At 37.9% G+C, this 20,897-nt stretch overlaps 3 protein-coding genes across 3 annotated transcripts; 1 reads left to right on the forward strand and 2 right to left on the reverse strand.

The window, feature by feature from the left end:
- The first annotated feature begins 77 nt into the window (after nucleotides 1–77).
- Nucleotides 78–12,780, forward strand: LOC145470649 (uncharacterized). Its single transcript, XM_081454465.1, has 17 exons — nucleotides 78–143; nucleotides 279–370; nucleotides 1,510–1,697; nucleotides 2,851–2,924; nucleotides 3,611–3,729; nucleotides 3,997–4,061; nucleotides 4,332–4,423; nucleotides 4,843–4,942; nucleotides 5,635–5,697; nucleotides 6,219–6,312; nucleotides 7,008–7,133; nucleotides 7,715–7,844; nucleotides 8,205–8,367; nucleotides 8,501–8,737; nucleotides 9,774–9,903; nucleotides 10,491–10,592; nucleotides 11,390–12,780. The coding sequence occupies exons 1-17, from the start codon at nucleotides 121–123 to the stop codon at nucleotides 11,689–11,691; spliced, it is 2,100 nt and encodes a 699-aa protein (XP_081310591.1). The 5' UTR covers nucleotides 78–120; the 3' UTR covers nucleotides 11,692–12,780.
- A 104-nt stretch (nucleotides 12,781–12,884) lies between these two features.
- LOC145470683 (vacuolar protein-sorting-associated protein 25-like) lies at nucleotides 12,885–18,429 on the reverse strand. Its single transcript, XM_081454505.1, has 6 exons — nucleotides 17,879–18,429; nucleotides 17,661–17,806; nucleotides 17,497–17,550; nucleotides 16,097–16,185; nucleotides 15,519–15,594; nucleotides 12,885–13,884 (listed from the first exon to the last, which is right to left on the reverse strand). The coding sequence occupies exons 1-6, from the start codon at nucleotides 17,929–17,931 to the stop codon at nucleotides 13,754–13,756; spliced, it is 549 nt and encodes a 182-aa protein (XP_081310631.1). The 5' UTR covers nucleotides 17,932–18,429; the 3' UTR covers nucleotides 12,885–13,753.
- A 1,121-nt stretch (nucleotides 18,430–19,550) lies between these two features.
- On the reverse strand, nucleotides 19,551–20,597 carry LOC145470667 (QRFP-like peptide receptor). Its single transcript, XM_081454491.1, has one exon. The coding sequence runs from the start codon at nucleotides 20,595–20,597 to the stop codon at nucleotides 19,551–19,553; it is 1,047 nt and encodes a 348-aa protein (XP_081310617.1).
- Between the last annotated feature and the right edge of the window lie 300 nt (nucleotides 20,598–20,897).

A 20,897-nucleotide genomic window follows, 5' to 3' on the forward strand; every position in this document is an offset into this window, starting at 1 on the left:
CAGCCGCTGGCCTGTACTATCGAAGTCTGCAACATGGCGGCCCGACTGAGCGTTCTTTTTGAAAAGATATAGCCATTTCCAAGAACGGCAACCTGTTTACAGGTTCTTTTCTCTACAGAAATGAGGGTTGTCGCTTTAATCAGGTGATCATACAATTTATTTCAAGCAGGCACAAATAGATCTCATGTTGGTGGCAGATCGCGGATTCATGCATGTCGGAAATCACACGCGTTGCACTAAACTGATGTTTCGATTGTGTTGTTTATGCGTTTTGTTAGTGGGGGAAAGGATAGTTGTTACAACATGATGCAGTGTGTACAACAAGGTCACAAAATTGTGGCACTGGCAAATCTTAAGCCAAGAGATGGAGGTATGCCGGAATGAGAACCTTTATTATTAAGTTAAGCTTACATGTTTTTGTAGAACCGTCAAAACCATAGACATCAATTTTCCGAAATCTAAATGGATAATTTTAATCTAAATGGATAATTTTACAACTTGACTGAAGGTATGGATTAGCCAGACCGTGGATAATTATGTAACTGTGGTCGCTTCTACTTGTACCCCCCGTCCTCCTTCCCAACCCTACCCCACTGTTAAAGGTTAAGAGAAGTTTTGAGCTGCAATCAGTTCTGTTAATTAATGAATTAAGGTTAAAAAGCTTTGAGGACAGAGGAATTAAGTCTTATATGGCCATTCGGGAGTTTCATTGAAGGCCAGGCACCCTGGAAATTGAGGATGATTTTGCCCGCCTGGTTTGACCATGTACAAGAAAGTTTTTCTTATAAAGAAGTTCAACTCAAAAACTTTTGCCCACCTGCAAAACCCAGTAATATTATTGTTGTCCTTGTGCTGAAATTCCTGGCCATTCTCTTTTATAAATATCAAATGCTTTACTTTGTACCCCCCTCCTGGATATTCCAGTTCAGCTTCATAAATCCTTTTAAGAATTTCAGCTTTTGAGACCCCCATCCCTGTGGAATTTCTAATGACCTTCCATAGCATGGGTAGGAGTATTGGATCATGTGTACTAAAGACATCTGCAGTCAAGTGTCAATCGATGCCCTCGATCAACCCATGATCGACTTCTCGATCGATATTTAATAAACACTCAATGAACATTCCAGTGGATACTTGTTCACATTTTATCAACATCCTGATTGACATTGATCGACACTCAATCAACAGTCGGCCGATAGTGGGCTGAGTGTCGACCAACTCACATGTGTCATTCCAAAAGAAGTTGACTCATGACTGACTGCTGACCGAGATGTTGATCAAGCATCGATCGAGTGTCAACTGAGGTGTCAATGGAGTATCAATGGAGTGTCGATGGAGGGTCGATCATGGGTATCCATCGAGTTTATCTATCCAGGTGTCAATCAACACTTCACCGCAGATGCTTTTAATACAGATGATCCAGAGAAGTAGAGTATAGAGAAAGTCAGGAAAATCAAGGTTCAGATAATCAAAAATCCAGCGAGTTGGTTCAATTTTTCTAAATGACAGTTAACGAGCTTGACAGCTACATGTACCAGACAGTGGGCCATAATGCCATTGACCTTTATGCACAAGCCATGGACCTGCCTTTGTATCGAGGAGTAATCCAGGGCTCCTCAGTAGATCAAGGAAAAGTTTATAAAGAAAATGACCAAGATGAAGTTGAAGACTTATACAAGCTTCTAAAGAATATCAAGGTACACTGTACAATCATGTACTTTCTGCTCCTTAACAAGAGATGGTGCTACACAGTCTTACTCATTGTCAAGTTGTGTTCTTGAGCAAGAGTTTTAACTCACACATTGTCTCTTACCACTCAAATATAATTTGGTCGTGGGCTTTGGAAAATATTTTGCATGACCTGATCACTCTTTTAGGATAATGTTACAGTCGAACCTGTATTAAGTGATCACCCTCGGGGAATGGCTAAGTGACCGCTTAATACAGGCTGACCGCTTAATACAGGTTGTACAAAATACAGTTCAGAACAGTGGAAATGCCATTTTATATCACAGCTAATGACGGAAGGGAAGTGCGTAAACGGAGGAGGTGGCTATGGTCTAGAAGTGCCATGTGAATATCATTTTCAAGGGGATGACTTCTCGTGTTACTGGCTTCGACATTAATGAAAGAAGAATTCAATCTGCAATACTGACAGGACTTTTGACTTCAAGGCAGAAACATTAATATCCAGCAATTTAATGATTTGTGAAAATAAACAAGGAAATCAATTAGCTGGTGTGCTATTTGTAATTGCATAAACTAGTATTTGAGTGGTTTTCTTTTACAAAGTGAACGTTAATACAGGTCAAGACAATAGAAACAGCTTAATAGAGGTCAAAATTATAGTAATTAAGGGAAGTAATTTTTGGGACTTTGACAACTGACTGCTTAATAGAGGGTGACCGCTGAATACAGAGCCGCTTAATACTGGTTCGACTGTATTATATGTGTGAAATCCACCTGGAGAGGACTGCAGAGGCAGACATCAGGCTCTAAACCTGAACTGGGAGTAAGCCACTTGGCTTGCAAAGGACTAACAGGAATGGAGAGCTTTGATGATGCTCAATTCCCACTGCTCCCACCAAATCATGATAAATTTTCTATTAATTTTTTGGGTCATGTAGCTGACCTCGATGGGTTTTTGACCTGAGACCCCTCACTTATGATGATGATGATGATGATGATGATGATGATGTGTCATTTGCGACTGCTTGCTAAAAGAAGCTTTTGGGGTCTTACAATTTGGCTTCATTTGCCCCTCCTTGTCACTAATATAGCTGTAAGTATTCCCCCTGCAGGGTGTAGAAATTACCTGATCACCAAATAGCATTCCTCTGTATTTTACAGGAGGACATTGCATTTGATGCAGTGTCAGTTGGAGCAATTTTATCAGACTACCAAAGAGTCAGAGTGGAAAATGTGTAAGTCACCATCTAATACCATTAAGTAGCTGCATGATGAAAAACAACTCTGAGTCTCCAGGAAAATTTGAACTTATGGGCTCCCTGGTTTACAACCTGTCGAGGATTCTGAATTTTTTTCCTCATGGTGACTAGCTTGTAGCATAGGCGATTAAGACCTAATTGTTATGACTCTCACTGATACTACTGTTTTGCAGTTCCAGAAAATAGAACTACCTACACCCAAAAAAGATAATTAGAAATGCCTTAGGTTGGAGGGTTTTAAAAGTCAAAGGTTAAAAAAAGTCCTGGAATTTCTCAAACCCAAAACCTTGTGTAGAACTACCCACAAATCAAGCTGCAAAAGCTAAGCTCGGACCAAGAAAAATATCTGCGACATTCAAAACTTTCATATGCAAAGAGCATGGTCTTGCATTGTTGATTGTTGTTCGAATATTCATAGCAGGGGTTTCATTAAGGGCCAGGCACTGGGCAAATTGCCCAGCTGTGAGGGCAATTTTACCCGCCTGGTTTGAACATCTTAAAGAAAGTTTTTCCCATAAAGAAGTTCAGTTCAAAAAGTTTTGCCCGGCGTGAAAACCAGTTGCCCTCTTGCTGAAATGTTAAATGAAACTCCTGCATAGGCACTTAAAATACAGCACAACAAAATTTTGTTAATGATATGTTCTTATTGTTTAAATATCAAGGTGTTCCCGATTGGGATTATCTTCACTGGCTTACCTTTGGAGACGTGACCAATCAGAATTGCTTAGTGAAATGATCTCTGCAGGAATTGAAGCTGTTTTGATCAAAGTAGCTGCAATGGGTATGCAGGCCTGTTATTTTTTTAAAAAAATTCAGACAAGCACTTTATAACTTAGTAAATAATTATAAATGAATAAATTCAGTAATAAAAAATAATGAAAAACTCTGTCATCTTCCTTTAATGCCTGTTGAGCAAAAAATTTGGGGGTCAAACAGAGTGAATTTTGGGGAATTGGAAAATAGAGAATAGTCATAAGTGACTTATATTTTAAATGGTTTAATTTCTTGATTAATTTTTTGATTTTTGAATAAATATGATTGTTTGTAGACTTAAATCCACACAGACATCTGGGTTTGCCAATATCAGAAGTTTATTCACTAATGTGCAATCTGGTGAGAGAAGCAATAATCATACTATTACATAAAATAATGTGTTTTGACCTGGCAAACATTGTAAAATTAATACAGTAAAAACCTGCATATAAGAACCTGTTAGGCTAAATTTCCCAGTTAAATACCCTTCAAATAAGATCTCACTAAAATCTCAATACAGGTTATTACTTTCAAAAATATAGAGTTTTTTCAAATTTGAAATGATAAGTGTCTCGAAATTGACTCAGGCTCAGTTTTGACTCACAAAATGGATCTTATCCTTTCTGTTAGAATCACAAGTATGGCTCAAATGTTTGTGGCGAGGGTGGTGAATATGAAACATTTACTTTGGATTGCCCACTGTTCAAGCAAAGAATAGTCATGTAAGTTATCCTTGTGTATAATTATTTACAAGTGATATATATGGACTGTATACTGTCAGTCAAGAATGAATAAAAAAAGAAAGAAAAAGCTGCAGTTATTTGTTGTTGTTAGTCTTCGTGAAAAGGAGTTCTCCAGTTTGTCAGATGCGTTTAAGATTTGAACTGAAAAAATCCATCCAATGAATGGAGCTCTCAAAAATGAGTCACCACTAGACTGAAGCAGAAGGTACTACAATTAAATTACAACTGTAAGAATTTTATGAAAGAGTACACTGAAGTGAAAACCAGGAATATCCACTGTCTCTAGTAGAAAGAGTTTGAAAGTTATGTGTATTAGACAGTCTGTTGCAAGTCACATTGTGTCAATATTTTAATATTGCCATTGAAGGAATGAAGGTTTTTTGTGATTTTATTGCCAGAGATGAAAGTGAAGTTGTCATTCATTCAGATGATGCCTTTGCTCCTGTGGGTTTTCTCCACTTTAAGAAAATGCATGTGGAACAGAAGGAATTGAATGAGGTGTGGAATAATGACCGTGTTGTTCCAGATAATATTAACCTCTTTAACTAACTGAGCCGAGGGTTGTGCTGGGGAATATTGGCCCAAGGTCGTGACAGTAATGACAAGAACAACTGAGGGTTAATATTTGCCAGTATGGCTTGAGCACACTAGGTTAGTAAGAAGGTTATTATATGGCACTCAGGCCATGCCTGTTTTTTTTTGTATTTCCCAGCTTCCAAAATTAAAAAAGTCAATGGCCTTTAGGCATTTTACCATTTCCACGGAAACAGTCCATATGGCAAAATCCTGACCAAGAAAGAACCAATCAGAACACATGGATTTACCTCAAGACTACTCTACCATATAATAATGATACATATGGAGGATTCTTGGTTCCCCCACCCACCCATCCCTCTGGAAATTCCAGTTTTGGTTCATACTTTCCTATAAAACATTTTACAGTAGCCTCAAGACCCCCCCCCCCCCCCCCCCTTGGAATTTCCAATACTTGGAGTGGGTATGGATGCCTTCTGGAACCACACAATCCTGTCTTTTTGAATTGGAAAGTTATTGAAAAGGTTGTACAATCAAACACTGGTTATCTCTTTGAGTTCCAAAAGTTGTCTGTTAGTTAATCAAAGGCATAGCTAGAGTTAACAGAAGTCTTTCTCCTGGTGCTCAATTCTATGTTAAATTTTGTTTGTTTTCAGTCTGGTCAGTGTCTTAAAAACCACACCTCAGGTCTAGAATCTTTGGACAAGCTGCAAATACAGGTAAGAATTTTTCAGCTCTGAATTAACCCATTCACTCCCAAAATTGAACTTAACATGTACTCTTCACAAACTATTAGCTAGTAGGCTTCTAATTTTTTGAAAATTACATGTCTTTGAAGGTAGCAATTAGAGCAGAAAAATATTTTTACAACTGGAGAATGCACCTGTACAAGTCTTTTGACAAGAACACAGAAGACAAGTAAAGTCTGCAAAAGAGTCAAATGCTTATCTTTGGTTTCAGTAGCATGAGGCAACTTGGTCAGGAGTATTTCTACTCCCCCCTGGATGGGAAACTAGTCCAAATCAGGGTTACCCCACACTTCACTGGTACCCATTTATACACCTGGGTGGAGAGAGGCACTATATGGTATTGACTTACCCAAGAAGAGAACACAGTGTCCCTTGCGAGGGCTTGAACCCAGACCACATTATCGGTTGGCAAGTGCACTAACCATGAAGACAGTGTGTTTCCACATTGTTACAAAGGTTCTGCATTAATTCTAAATTTGTTCTTTAACAAGATAGATGATGTAACAAATACTGAACAGGACAGGACTGTCAAGTGTAAAGAACAAAGAATCAAGATCCCTGCAAGATCACAAGAAAAAAAGAAAGGTGATAAGCGCAGAATTAATGAAGCTCAGGAATCTGTTTCTTACTGTAAGATGTCAACGATAAAAGATTGAAAATAATCATGAAGGCTTCATTTCCCACTGTCTTCTTCCAGTCTCTTTTTGTTCAGTTCTTCAGTACATAATAAGGAAAGTATAGATCGTGCAGTTGCATGAGTATTAACCTACCACAAAATATTATGATTCAGGTTCAACTATGCCTAGAAACTCTCTGTGTAGGGTTTTTGTTGTAGGTTCTTGAGCTTTGCTCCATAGGTTGATTGGGATCTCTCCCTCTTCAACAACCAACATGTATATGAAGGTTGTCTTGCTGTCCTACCCAGGAGAAGTACCGTAACAACACTGAACTCAACCTTGACTAGAGAAAAAACTAATTAAAGCTCTTTAGTCATTAAACAGTAGTCAATTGATTTCCAGCTACTGGAAATACTTATGAATTGACCATTTTTGTTTTGTTATTTCTAAATGTAAATCCAATCTTTCGAAATACTATTATGTCTGCAACATCCAGAGGACATCACGCCAACTCTGAAACATCAATTTTAAAAATGATAATAAAAATTAAACTTCAAATAAAACTAATAGGCGTTTTCCAAGCCATGAAGAATAACAGAGTGAAGAAAATAATGGTCATAAAAATGTTTAAAATACAGTCATTTTAATTTTTTTTCCTACCAGATCATATTCTCTACAGCAGATGTGGAAATTATATTTGGGTGTCTGGAATTTATGGCCATCGCAGTGTTGACGGAAAAATGCTAACAACTGAAGACGTAACAAGAAATGTTTTACAACACTTGCAAGGTGAGACCTCCACACACGCTACAGTACATAGAGAGTGAAAACAGGTCTCTACCTTTGCACACTCACGTCTCCTCTCCCAGGATTAGCATCTGGGCTTTGACCTGAGAAATTACAGTAGAGGGCTTAACCATAGCACGCTGCTGAAGGAGAGAGACTGTGACAAAAAATGGTCCTTCACTCCAGAGGCACTTTCTATTCATCAACCAAAAGTTCTGAAAATTTTGAAACAGCACTTTCCCGGGAAAGTTTTCAGAAAATCTGGAAATAGTTGAATTTCTGAAAAGTGAACCATTCAATTGAAAATTCCAGAAAGTCTGGGAGGAAATCAATTGGAAAGGAAATTTCTGTTTACCTCACAAGTTTGTCCTCTTTTCTAGAAATTTTGAAATTGCTGTTCCATTCGTCACTAGAAATTTCTGGAAATTCAAACCAGAATTTTCATCAAATAGAAAGTGCCCCAGGTTGCCAGTTTAAGCACCCTGGGACCAGTCACCTCTCCATGTAAAAACCAAATTAATTGAATTTATCGGTTTCTACTGTTTTCTATACTAACATCAGTTGTCATTTGATTCTCCCTGTAGACACACTTACTAGTCTGAGGGCAAACTTGTGTGATGGAATGATAGTTCACCTTTTTGTGAAGAACATGGATGACTTTGCAAAAATCAATGCAGTTTATAAAACATTTCTAAGGGTGAACCCTCCTGCAAGGTAAAGATACTGTTAAATGAATAAGCTCAGGGCATGTGCAAAACTAAATGGATTGCATAAATTTTTACTTTCTTTTGGTTTGTGTTTTTTGTTTTCTATTTTGTTGTTGCAAAGATATCCAGGTAGTTTCAATGTGATAGATATTGTTTTGGTTTGTTCAGTCATCCCAAAGCCTGAAGCCTTGGATTACTTTGATCTCTTACTTCTTCTGGTTTACTTTCATTGACAATTTAACTTCTCTTAAAGTATCTTTTAAGGTGGTACAGACACCTTGTTAATGGACACTTTTGTGGTCTGTTCGTGGTTTTGACCTCATATTATAGGAAAGCTTTTTTAACGGAACTGTTTTATGTTTCATAGGGCTTGCATCCAGCTGAATTTACCAGAGGACATTGCCATCCAGGTTGACTGCCTTGTTTATGCTGCTCAAAGCACTGACGCTTCAGTTAGGGAAGCTATGCACGTTCAAAGCATCTCTCACTGGGCACCAGCAAATATTGGTCCTTACAGCCAAGCAACTAAGGTAACTAGAGTCTATTATAGCAGATCTTGCTTATTTAGGATGACAGAATGCCTAGCAATGAGCATAGCTCCAGTTGAAGGTTTTTGAAATTGAATGTAACAGTACTCTTAAAACTGTTTGTTTTATTCTGCAGGCTGGAGATACGATATTTGTGTCTGGTTCAATTGGTTTGTGGCCACCAACCATGTCAGTGATACAAGGCGGCATCTCACAGGAAGCTCCTCTGTCTTTGCAACATGTTGAGAGAGTTATAACAGCTCTAAATCCAGGAGAGTCACTCAAGAGCATTGTTCATGGATTTTGCTTTCTAACTTCACCTGCTTATGTGTCAGTTGCAAAAACTTCTTGGCACCAAATGTCAAATCCTAAGGTAAGACAAGAGAACTGTCTTATCAAAGGAACAGTTATGCTTTAGTGATCTACTATTTTTGTAACTGAGCAATCAAGTAGTCACATTGTATTTTTTTTCCACATCACAATAAGCACAGGTTTTGTTCTTGCAATTTAAAAAGTCAAAATGCTTGGGCTTGCAAAGAAAAAACGTTAGTCTTGCCTTTTTGCAAAGTCTCGCATTTACCATTCACCACTCGACACACTGCAGACATAGTGCTGCAATGCAAGTGGAGGGAGTAATGTTTTCAGACTGTGTAGTTGCAACCCTTTGCACAAATTGTGCACGTACCGTACTACTAACTAATCATTATTATGGATTAGCATCACCAACATGCAATGTCAGAAGTGACTGCAATTTATTTAAGGGGTCCACATAGTTGCAGTCCTCTGTTTATGATAGTTGAGAACCCTTCATACACATCAGCTCACAGGTTCCATCAGGGTCATATATACATGTGTAATGTGATGGGACAAATACAGTCACTCTCCCATTGGTGGACTACTCTTGTCAGTGGTTTGCCTGTACAGTGGAACCCTGCCTTACCATTACCTTGTTAATAATAATTATCTAATGGTCATCTCCTTATTATGGTCACTTTTTTTGTCCCAGCAAAACACCTATACCTTTTCTTACAGTATAAGAACACATTGTTTATGTGGCCACCCCATTAATACAGCCAACAGCCACATTCTGAAATACCAACCTGTATAATCCTTTATAATTTTACCCCATTTTTATGGCCACTTAAACCAGTTACATTCATCTTTTCAATGTTAACATTACATGTACTGATTGATGTTTCAATTGTTTAAAAAAAACTTTATCTGTATTCTGATTGCTTGTATGTTATTAAAGAACAGTTCTTTAGAAGTGCACTTAAAGATGTATCTATTAGATATCACTCAATTTAGCCTAGCATGTTACATCTCATAATAGATGCATAGGGCAATAACTTTTGCCCACAACAGTTGCGTTGTTTTAAAATCTATTATCTGGATTTGTTTGAAAACAGAGCAGAGACAGCATAGAGTCAGACCAATCTCCAGTGGGGTTGATGTCTTACATCATTGTGCCTGCGCTGCCCAAGAACGCCCGGGTCGAATGGCATGTTGTGGCATTGGAAAACCAGATCCAACATCAGTGTAAGTTCAAAACCATGCCGATTACTAAGTTCTTACCTAAAAATTAAGTTATCAATAACTTTGGTCTCCAGTGTAAAGAAAACTGCTAGGTGCTGTCCATTTGACCAACAATTCCAGTTTTCAGTTCTGGAAATTTCCAGTGGTGAATGGAACAGCATTTTCCAGAGTTTCCAGAAAAGAGGACAACCTTTCAAGGGTATATATGGGAATTTCCATCCCATTTGACTTTCCTCGTGGAATTTTCAGATGAATGGTTCACTTTTCGGAAATTCAACAATTTTGAGTAAATTTCCTTACCATTTGTCCCTGTTTTGAAATTTTTGTAATTTTTGTTCAAATGGAAAGTGCCTACTATTGAGCACTATATAATAACTGCCTACTCATTTTAGTTGTCGACAACTAACAGCTTACAACAAACTCTCTAACTAGTCCCTTAGAATCAGTATTGAGACTGTGTACCCTGTATAATCCTGTACACTTATCCACTCTACTGCGGTTTTGTGTACATGTACTGTACTTGTTGTGCAGTTGTTAAATAATGAAGTCAGTAAAATTAATTTATCATTATGTTGTCTTCAATGTACCAGATGACTCAACAACTGTACATAGCGAGAATTTCACTGTTGGTGTACAAAGCATTGGTGTCAGAGGAAATAGTGACTACAGTGTTGCTGTAAACATTGCAGTTGGTGAGTTTTCCAACTGTGCCAATCATGTAAAGGGTTCTGGAACATTGTAATAGTTATGTAAGTTGTGATTCAGATCAAAAGACTGAGTTAATTACTAGATAATCGATTGTATCAATAATTATCAGCTTTCTAGTCTCATATTTCATTCCCTCATGGTCTGTTTCACCTATATAGTCTTGCAACCCGCTCTCCCTCTTGGGGGCTTCAAATTCTTTTCATTAAACAACTATTTTGCCCAAACATGTTTCCCAATTGATTGATGTGTGTCAATAATTACAATACATGAAGTACCTTGTTATCCAGTTGATTCTGTGCAAGTATGGTACCACACAATAGCCATGGGAATTCGTGGTTTCCTCTACACCATCTTGGAATTGGAATAACATGCTTTATTTCACAGTTCAGTAGCATGAAGAAACTAGGGATATTTCTACTACCTCCTGGATGCAATGCTAGCAGATCGCAACATTGTCTCTAGTGTTAAATTTGCTGGTTCTCATCAAAACACCCGAGTGAAGAGAGACACTGATAGTAAAGTGTCTTGCCCAAGAACACAATGCAATTACTTCACTCAGGGCTTAAACCCAGACTGCTTGATTGGCAGTCCATTATGTTAGGTTTTAGGCCAATTCTTTGGTCTTACAATACATTGTAAAGCCATCTGGAAATCTTGTGGTATAATCCTTTTTTCGTTTAAAATCCTTCATGTGTCCCCTTTCCTCCCTAGGCTAACACTTAATCTCAGACCATATGCTGGAAGCATAAGTACTCACAAATTACTCTTTTGCTCCCTGCAGAGTGTACACCTACTGAATGCAACTTGGACAAAGTCATGGAAACATTTGTTACAGAGTTACAATGCTGCACATCACACCACAATTGTATACTCGCTCATGTGATGAACATGAGGATATTTTATGTCAAAGATATTATGGACCATTGGCATGCACAGGACTTTATTTATAGGAGCTTGGAGAGGACTAGTGTTCTTACACCTGCCTTTTCTCTGATACCTGTGGATGCCCTTGAAAAGGAGAAAACTGTCATGCTTTTCTGTTGTTTTTTACAGAAATCGGGAGTCGATGTTGAAGAATACTAACAACAGTTACTTCACCTGAATAACAGTCTGAACATTTTCAAGCGACAGAAAGATGTGTATAATATATTAAGATTTATACCATGCCATAGAAAATACAGCCAATCAAAATACAGGAAAGCCGTTGTATATACGAAGTATCAAATCCAACCTTCCCATCATGTGGCGTGTGTATGTCGCACTGATTGTGTTAGCCACCGTATTTTCTATGTCATTGTATAAAATAGTTTGCAATACCCTCTCATGGTGTACCATGAAATATCCCACTTGTCACTTGTATTTTCTTGGTATACACACAAGCCTGTAGGCGAGTGTGTATACCAAGAAAATACAAGTGACAAGTGGGATATTTCATGGTACACCATGAGAAAGGGTTGCATAACCAATATATATTAATACTAATATATTAATATTCATATAATGTATTAGGATGTTAATATATTTGTGAAGATCACTGTAACAAAATGTTTTCAATTGGTAATTTAGTCTGCAGTAAAGTCAAAATCAATTTTCTGTCAGGAATCATTCTACAGGAGCCTCTAAGTAAACAAAATCTTGAAACTGATCAATTTTATTGTCAAGTTTTTTTCCATTAACATTTACAACTCAGGTATTTTCCTTGAAATCTTCACCAATCCACAGTGAAGTGTTACATTTAGTAATACTACATGTATCTACAAGTCCCAAACTTTATTCTGGGCTGAAAGCTACTCAAGTACTTGTGTTGTTATGTTCTTGAATATTTTGCAAAATACAATTTTGGAATAATATTTTTTCTCAAATTTGAAGACACTAAGGAGTGGAAGAATTACTGTGACAATTGTTTTTTGACTTTTCATTTTCCATCCCTTTCTGGTCAAAAATAGTACAAATGTTTATAACATTACAGAAACATTGCAGTCAGATAGTACATCATTAATAGTCCAGTTCATCAGTTTCTTTGTACAAATTGTCGGAGGAGGGGCTTTCTCATGTGAAAGAGATAGGAATACTGGTTGTCTCCCGTAAGGGTGTATTGTAATTTTGATATTCATCACTTAAGTTGTTCTGGACAGAATGCTCCCAGCCAGTGTTTTTACTCATCAAGGTATCTTTCAGAGCTGCATTAATTTTGAAAACAAAGAAAAACTGTCGTACTGAGTTGATGGTTTATTTATGTGGCTTGAAATCTTTAACATTTCTTCATAGACAAAGGCACTAGATGAAAATGTCTTTATTGTCATTAAAATCATAGACTGCTGGCAGTCTGTTTTTCTCTTGAAATTCAGCAGGGGTTATGAGGCGAGACGTTTTGGCTAAAGGGGAATGGGACGAGACATGGGTGCGGCACGCACAAGAACCTTCTTCCCTACTCAGCCATACTGCCCTTGTCCCACCTTCTTCCCCACTCGGCCACCGCCATACTGCCCTTTTTCATTCGTGATAACTAAACACTCGTCCTAGTGACTCTTAGAGAAAAAGCCGGCTGCCAACAGACTATTAAAATCACAGTTGACTATTAAATAAACTCTTTCTCTTTTTTAAAAATAACCGTATCTTTAAAGGGTGAAGTATGACTTGGGTCAAGCCCAGATTTCTTTCTTTTAGGGGGTTCATTCATATTGTTTGACCAGCGTTTTATGGCAAGCCTTTCCATACCTTTAACGAATATCCCATTCACAGCAACATGCTAAACATGTTTAAAAGTGGTTTAGCTAAACGAAGTTGAAAATTAGTTGTTCATTCCATACACACCCCACAACTTAACAAGGTAAAAACCTGTTTGAATAAAGTATGTTAGCAAGGTGGTTTGAAATTTGTCTTCTCAAAGTGACTACAAAGCATAATATTATTGACAAACAGGAAAAACCTAAACCTATTTTAGTTAAACTAGTTTAGTTGGTGCTAACAGGGTAAGAAGTCCCCCTGGATACATCTACAACCTAATCGCTACCATTCAGATGGCTCTGACCTCAAAAATGGCCACTGTACGGAGAAAATACTTGTAAGGAAACTCACTCCACCTGTTATCGTCTAGAGGGAGACCATTTCCTCACAACTTTTATTATGTCTCTGTCTTGGCTTGCTAAGAAAAAAATTTAACTCCCAGACCACTTTCATCAGAAGCATCAGGAGCCTCGAACATTTGTGCTTTTCCTTTGGCTTCAAGTTGACTCAAGGCTTTCTTTAGCATCCACATGTCTATACCATAGAATTCTAGTGAAATGAAAAAAAAAAAGATAGCATTTTACCCCCAATTTGTTTGGACTTGGAGAAAGTCTCAATGAGTCTAATGGCTTGTGACTGCTTGTGCCTACTACAATTATCAGTCGCATAAGGTGCAATGAAAGTTTGGTCACCAGGTTTTAAACGTGAAAATCATGTTGTTGTCATGGGCAACTTGGCTCCGTTTCCAGTGGGAACTTGTTGGCCTTCAATGTCATTAGCAGCAGAGCGCGCAAAATTGTAGGCAATGCGACAGGTGACGCACAGCCGTTGATATGGTTACCAATGGAAATGATGTAAATAGCCCTTGACAACACCATAATTTTAAGGCCAAAACTTCGTCACCGAACTTCCATCGTGTCTTACTCAGCTGATAATCGTAGTAATGCAAATGTCTGTAACATGAAATAACTTTGAGTATATTACTAATACTAGACCTGAATGGGATACTAATTCAACTCTACTGTGACTAGGAATGTACAATGATGAGTGTGATCATAAGGAAAATATTTGCTGTGTTACAGATGAATTTTAATACCAGGTCATGACAATTAACAATACTATTGACATGTGCTTATGTGTTTATCATTAATTTGTGATGCACATGGGAAGTTTGGAGAGCATGAAAAAAGAGGAAGAGTTGTTCAAGGTACAAGGGAGAGCAAGTCTAGCTACTGGACTCGTGCTCTACAAACGTCTCTCATAACTTGATGATACACAGCTGAAAGTATGAATCAATAATAATATTGCTTTAATACTTTATACACCCTCAGTGTAATTAAATTTCTCTCAAAAAGAAAAGTTAACATTGCTTGCACCATGGGTGTACATCATTTGATTATAATGCAGGTCTAATTATAATTATATGAGGCAAAATTACATGGTTAGTTTTCTCAACTCCGAAACGAGTGGTTCAGGTTCAAGCCCTGACCAAAGACATTGTGTTGTGTTCTTGGGCAAGACACTTTATTCTCACAGGGCCCCTCTCCACCCAGGTGTACATGAATAAATGAGTACAGGGAAATTTAATGCTGGGGGTATCCCCGCAATGGACTAACATCCCATAAAGGGGGAGTAGAAATACCTATTGTCGATTTATGCTACAGAATGTGTTAAGAAAAATTGTCTAGTTCTAGAACAATCTAGAACCGGAAGTCATTCAGCCGTGACCAATTTGTATAAGAACATTCCAGAACATTCTGATCCTTATGTAATTACTCAGATTAGAAACTGTGTCAAACTACTTAATTTAGCTCCTAATAGAAGTTTCTAGAACTTTAAGCCTCATGTATATTAGAGCGAGAGGTTCTTCTGTAAGGAAGATTGATTCAAATTTGAAGAAGCTTAGTGCTGTAAATTCATGAAGTTATCTTACGGAAAAAAATTAGTTTGTTGCTGTTACCGGCGATCCTGAGTTCTGTCTGGAAACAACCCTGCTCTTCAACGATACTCGTAACAGAATGAAATTGGAGATAAGTGCCAGCCTGATGGGCCTCTAAGCTCATATGCAGACTTTTTTCTCACCTTATATAATATTCTACTGAGTTTGATAGAATGGCTTTGCTATGCTTTTAACTGTGTTATAATACTAATTCAATGTTAAATTAAGGGTCAAAACACCTCACCTTCATTTACAGTGTCATCTCCAGCTCTTAGCTCAAATAATGTACACACAGTGTCTGTCATTCCATTTCCTTGCACCTAAACAAAACAAAAAACTCATTAACTTGTACGTGAGAGGAGACCCTACTCTTGGACAGGGTAGATTTGATAAAAATTTGGTTGTTAACTTCTGATGAGGCCAATCACATGATAACGCATGTTCAAGGAAAATACATGCTTAAACCTTAAGGCTTAGCTGTATTCAGTGTGAAATGTTTTTGCTGTATGACACAAGTGTTTTGAAAGTCATTGCCGAAAAAGAAAATTTCCCACTGCTGTACTTACTGTTTTTGTAAGCCAAGACAAAATTGACAACACTACATTAGTCTGGCTGGCAAATTTTTGTAACTGATGAAAATAACTGTTTGGTTCAAATGTTCATGACTGCCTTTTCAAAGGTTGCACTGTGCTGTGTCATGCCTTTATGGCCCAGCTCTATGTTCTCATCCGAGCTTGATTTAAAGATTTTAACTTAACTGCATCATACATATATAATCATACAACATGTGAAACAGGGGAAAATAAAAGCTCATATTTTTACCCATTTGAAGATCAGTGCAGCCCATTCCTCTGGCGTTCGCCACATGACAAAACATCTTTGTTTTTTCTTATCTTCCCATTCAATGTTGCCTAACATTGTAAATACCAAAATTATTAGCCTCACAGTATAACCTTAAGTCATTTACATGTAAAAGCCATGGACTTCCCTTTGAAAATGACAGGGATGCTTGTCATCTCCCTTAGGGGTATAATCAAGGATTCTGATCTCACTAAGGGTGTTCATGACAAACTGCCACAGACTATTTTTAGCTGTCAAAGTATCTTTTAGGGTGCACTCAAAGAAATAATAGTAAAAACTGCTCTTATTTCTGTTTTTTAGCTTGTTTCCTGCAGGTCTCTTGAGTCCAGTCTACTTGTTTGGGCTCCTTTCTTGAACAGTGGCTGGTAGTCAAGTCTATTCCATTTAAAGTCACTGTGGTATCTTTTAGGGATCTAATGAAGCTTGAGCCACGCCTAGATTGGTCCTTTTTAGGGGTTTAACTCAAATTTTCCAACGAGCATCCCCAACATTTTCATATGGGAGTTCCCCCCTCCCCCAAGGAATAAAAGTGTAGGACAGAGTTACCATACTCAAGTCAAAGATACTAGCAAACAAATTTCTCAGAAACAAGAGAGCTTTGTATGGGTCTGCCCAGTTGAATCCAGCTCCAACATCTGGTCAAAATATAAACTTCAAGAAAGTCCTAAAAATGATTCTTCCGGCTTGAAGTTTTAGAAAAAATTAAACAACTGCACAGCTTTCAAGTTTGTCAGCTACAATCTCCCTTACTCTTCCTCGTTTGTAGCTATCTTGATTCTTTACCTGTTTGGTGTACAAGGCCCTGATTACAATCAGTAAGACAACAAAGGAAGCAATACAAAAATTTTATCTACTTAATATTTGTGGTAACATAACCCCTTTTATTCTATCCTTGTTGAAAGGTAAACTTCACCTCAAAAGGTTTGTGTGTATAAAAGTCGGTTCATATGTTGCATTTTCACATAGGGAGCACTGTATTCACACTTAAATCTTTTTTCTCTTCCGATAAATTTTTACATACCTCATCAACAGGGGTACAGGGTGGGTGTGTAGGAGGGGATGTAAAATGAAATAACCCGAAAGCAATCTTGGCCTGAGAACAGGTTCCAGCTAGAAGGAAGGGACAAGAAGGATCTAGCCTGATTCTCAGACATCCGAGGTCATTTGTGGAGCGAAGTGGCCATGAACAACCTCAGATGTCTGAAAATCAGGCTAAGAAGGCTCTGGCCACTGCTGAAAAGACCAAGGAGGAACTGGCCATGAGTGAAGTGGCCAGGGAAAGGTGTTGGGGGGGGGGGGTGGGGGGTGGGGAGAGTGGGGTGCAAAACAAAATATTAAACTCAAAATTAAGCACTATTCACCTTTTGACTGTAGCTCTTCTAAGATAACATTGATGGCATCTATGGACAGTTTACCTGATCAACATTTGTCAAGGAATGGTTCGACTTGTACAAACCTTTTCCACAGCTGAAGGTTTGATAACGTCCCTGGCATAAACTACGATTATTTAATGTAACAAGGATACGATCAATTTTCTTGTTGCAAAATAATTCGCTGGTCTGTGCTTCCGTGACATCGAGAATGTAGTTTTTGTTATGTTTGTAGTAAGCAAGTACTAAATCACACCAGCCCTCTATCTGCTTCCTTCGGGTGTCTAAATTCGGTTGAAGCCTGTGAAAAAATTTTCATGTCAATACCGTTTAATACCAGCCTGGGGTTGTGCCAAATTATGGAGACACTTACGTGAAAAATGGAGGAAAGTTATATTGCCAGGGCCACTCAAAACTGTTCGCCATCTTAGATTTGGCCGGGCTACCAAGCAGTTGTCACAATACTACCTCGTACCTCATGTAAATTGACTGTAATGTCCTGGGGCAAGAGAAAGTGAGGAATAATGCACCTGTCAAGGGGATCTGCGATCGATCCATCGATCGGCTTCTGTGTCGCTTTGCGTTTTTAAGGACCTTACAAAGGGGAGAGGTCCCTAAAATAAGAAAATCTCTTAAATCAAGAGAGAGGCTCTCTTAAGATGAAGAGTACAAAAGCAAACACCGACACAACGTAGGATGATTTTTTGAAGGTGTACTATATTTCGGCTGGCCAAACCAACCTTCTTCAGGTACAATGAAGAAGGCTGTACCCGAAGAAGGCTGGTTTGGCCAGCCGAAATATAGTACACCTTCAAAAAATCATCCTACGTTGTGTCGGTTTCTGCTTTTGTATTCTTTATTTTATATGTAAAGCCGATTAGATCACTATTGATCCAACGTATACCAGCAAGATCATCGTTCCGGTTGCTTGCTTAAACATTTTCTACTCTCTTAAGAACAGCATTTGCCATTTCTAGGTTGAAATTTTCAAGAATAAAATAAATGCACGCTGTATTGCTTCGTATTTTTAAATTACTTTCTAGTCCTACAACAAAGTCCAACATCTTGAGGTGCAGAAAAGTATTTTCCGAAATGTTTCGAAAATGTCATTATGCAGATTGCGCCACCGGAGGCCAAAGTTCTTATTTTTTTTATTGATAGAATGCTGAAAGCCTCTTCAAAACCATCTTCATCAAAATCTTCAATCAGATCACAGTTTGCGATAACCGCCATGGAGGTCGAAGACTTCAAAGCCAAGGAATAATTTAGGTTTTTCAACTGATCTATCATCAAACGGAACCGGATATTTTTGTATCATTTTTTTGCATCTCTTGATCTTATCCTGGCTAATCTGATACTTTCTAATACCTAGCGCATCGCATTTCCTTAGTTTTGTATCGGAGTACTTGATACAACAAATCCAAGGGCACAACTGAAAGGAGCCGAGTTGAACAATCTAGCACCAAAGTGATCAAAGTCAATTGCTTTTAAGCCCTTTTATCGCTCTTATTTAAAATCAAATATGAATGTTCTCATGCCTTATCTCGCGTACATATCTTTTTACCGTGAAATCCCGACTACCCTAATTGGCTCAGGGATTGTAGCCTCGGGCAGTATATATTTGTCCAGGCGTAATTTTATTGCATGGAACGAATACTGAATGAAATTCAAATTCATATTTCACTCCTCTTCTTTGTGATTCGTTCTTCGATCAGGAAAAGACAAGGCAATTACATGTCAATATATTTTTTTATCATTTATTTCCATTTTTGTCGAACGACGAACCCATTATCAGCTAAGTTTTTTTCTACATGCCCTTTTGAACGTCTTTTGTAATTGTCGTCTGCACATTTTACATACAATTTAAGCTACTTGATATAAGCGAATTGACACGATTTAGTATGCTTTCTTTTTCGAATCTTGAAAACACCTTTCAACTTCACTATTTATTATATTCTTTTGTGGCTTTTTTTGACATTTTCTGGATCACACTCTAACTCTCAAATTGATCACTTTTATTTGTTAATAATTCTGTGGTAACATGCTTATTGCAGTGCTATTTCTAACTCTCGTTCCCGCGCGGAATCTGATAAGCATCTTGTTAAATCTTTTAATCCCTGGCGATACTTTTTGTTTAAAGTAAAATAAACGCAAGGGTTTAAAGAGGCGTTGGAATAGAAAACATATTTTGCAGCTACATATAATTTATCCATTCCACATGGAAGCGTCCAATTCCATACAAAATATAATAAAAGCGCCATTATGGTAACTGGCACGATGCAAACAATGAAAAGAAAAACTATGGCGAGAATCTTTTTAACGATTGCGATATCTTCTTTTTGCCTTTGACGTCTAAGTTCTGATACCGTGCTGTTGATATTATTCCTTTTCTTTAGCTCTAAAACAATGCGAGTATATAACGTGAGAATGACACACAGAGGAAGGAAAATTAAAATTATTGAAATGAAGACAAAGTATTTTTCTTGAGTTTCTCTGTTGTCAAACTTTGGCGCCCAGTTGAACTCGCAATACGACTTGTTATCTTGCATCAACAGTCGTACAGTGTAGAAATACGGGCTGTGTAGACCTACAGCAATAATCCAGATGATGGGAATTACAGCCTTGCAGACTTTTGATGTGATAAGTGGGAGGTGAAATGGGTACAACACCCCTCGGTACCTATCGATGGCAATAATCACCAAACTCTGTATGGACACCGCAGTTGATATATCTTGAAACACGTAGACAAGCTTACACGATACCAAACCCAAAACTCCGTCTATGAGCCATCTTCGTTCACCACCAAAAGTTTCCGTGAGTTCGCGTGGGACAGCAAACACAGAGATCAGTAAATCCGAAGCGGCCATGTTGGCGATCAAGAGATTCGTAGTTGTCCGCATACGTTCGTTTTTCCAAACAATGAGAATCACAGCTAAGTTTCCAAAAAGTGAGAATAGCAAGATTACAGAATAAGCAAAGGTTTTAAGCCATTTTACAGACGTCGAACTTTCAGCGAACAGTTCACAGTTCTCCACGCTAATATTCAAGAATGGGTCCGTATTATTTTGTGTACAATTAAGCAGTGAGCTCATTTTAAGATACTCTTCGAAATCAGTTGGCGGATTACGCGAAACCAAGAGATGTCAGCAAGCGGTTCTGAGCTAACTGAATCTGGTCCTTGTGAATCACTTTATCTTCAGTCTAATGTAAACGAAAAAACCACATTATGGGACCGCCTGAGGCTATTAGACAATTAAACAAGGTGGTTTCATGTTTCGCTCCCAATAGTCAAAGTTCTGCGCTTTAAAATGAAATTCCACTTACACTGAATCTAAGTCGACATTTCACGTTAATGAAAAAAGGAGTAAATTGAGTTTGAATAATATGTATAT

The sequence above is a fragment of the Orbicella franksi genome, chromosome 15 (genome assembly GCF_964199315.1).
Source record: "Orbicella franksi chromosome 15, jaOrbFran1.1, whole genome shotgun sequence".
Lineage (NCBI taxonomy): Eukaryota > Metazoa > Cnidaria > Anthozoa > Scleractinia > Merulinidae > Orbicella > Orbicella franksi.

Bases quoted from the DNA above. Each gene is read 5' to 3' on its own strand.
- LOC145470649 (XM_081454465.1), top strand. From the start codon at position 121: ATGAGGGTTGTCGCTTTAATCAG. The intron at 144-278 runs GTGATCATACAA...GCGTTTTGTTAG, and splicing joins AGGGTTGTCGCTTTAATCAG to TGGGGGAAAGGATAGTTGTT. The intron at 8,368-8,500 runs GTAACTAGAGTC...TTTATTCTGCAG, and splicing joins CTTACAGCCAAGCAACTAAG to GCTGGAGATACGATATTTGT.
- LOC145470683 (XM_081454505.1), bottom strand. From the start codon at position 17,931: ATGGCGAACAGTTTTGAGTGGCCCTGGCAATATAACTTTCCTCCATTT. The intron at 17,807-17,878 runs GTAAGTGTCTCC...ATTTTTTCACAG, and splicing joins AACTTTCCTCCATTTTTCAC to GCTTCAACCGAATTTAGACA. The intron at 17,551-17,660 runs GTATCCTTGTTA...AATGTTGATCAG, and splicing joins TTGCAACAAGAAAATTGATC to GTAAACTGTCCATAGATGCC.
- LOC145470667 (XM_081454491.1), bottom strand. From the start codon at position 20,597: ATGAGCTCACTGCTTAATTGTACACAAAATAATACGGACCCATTCTTG.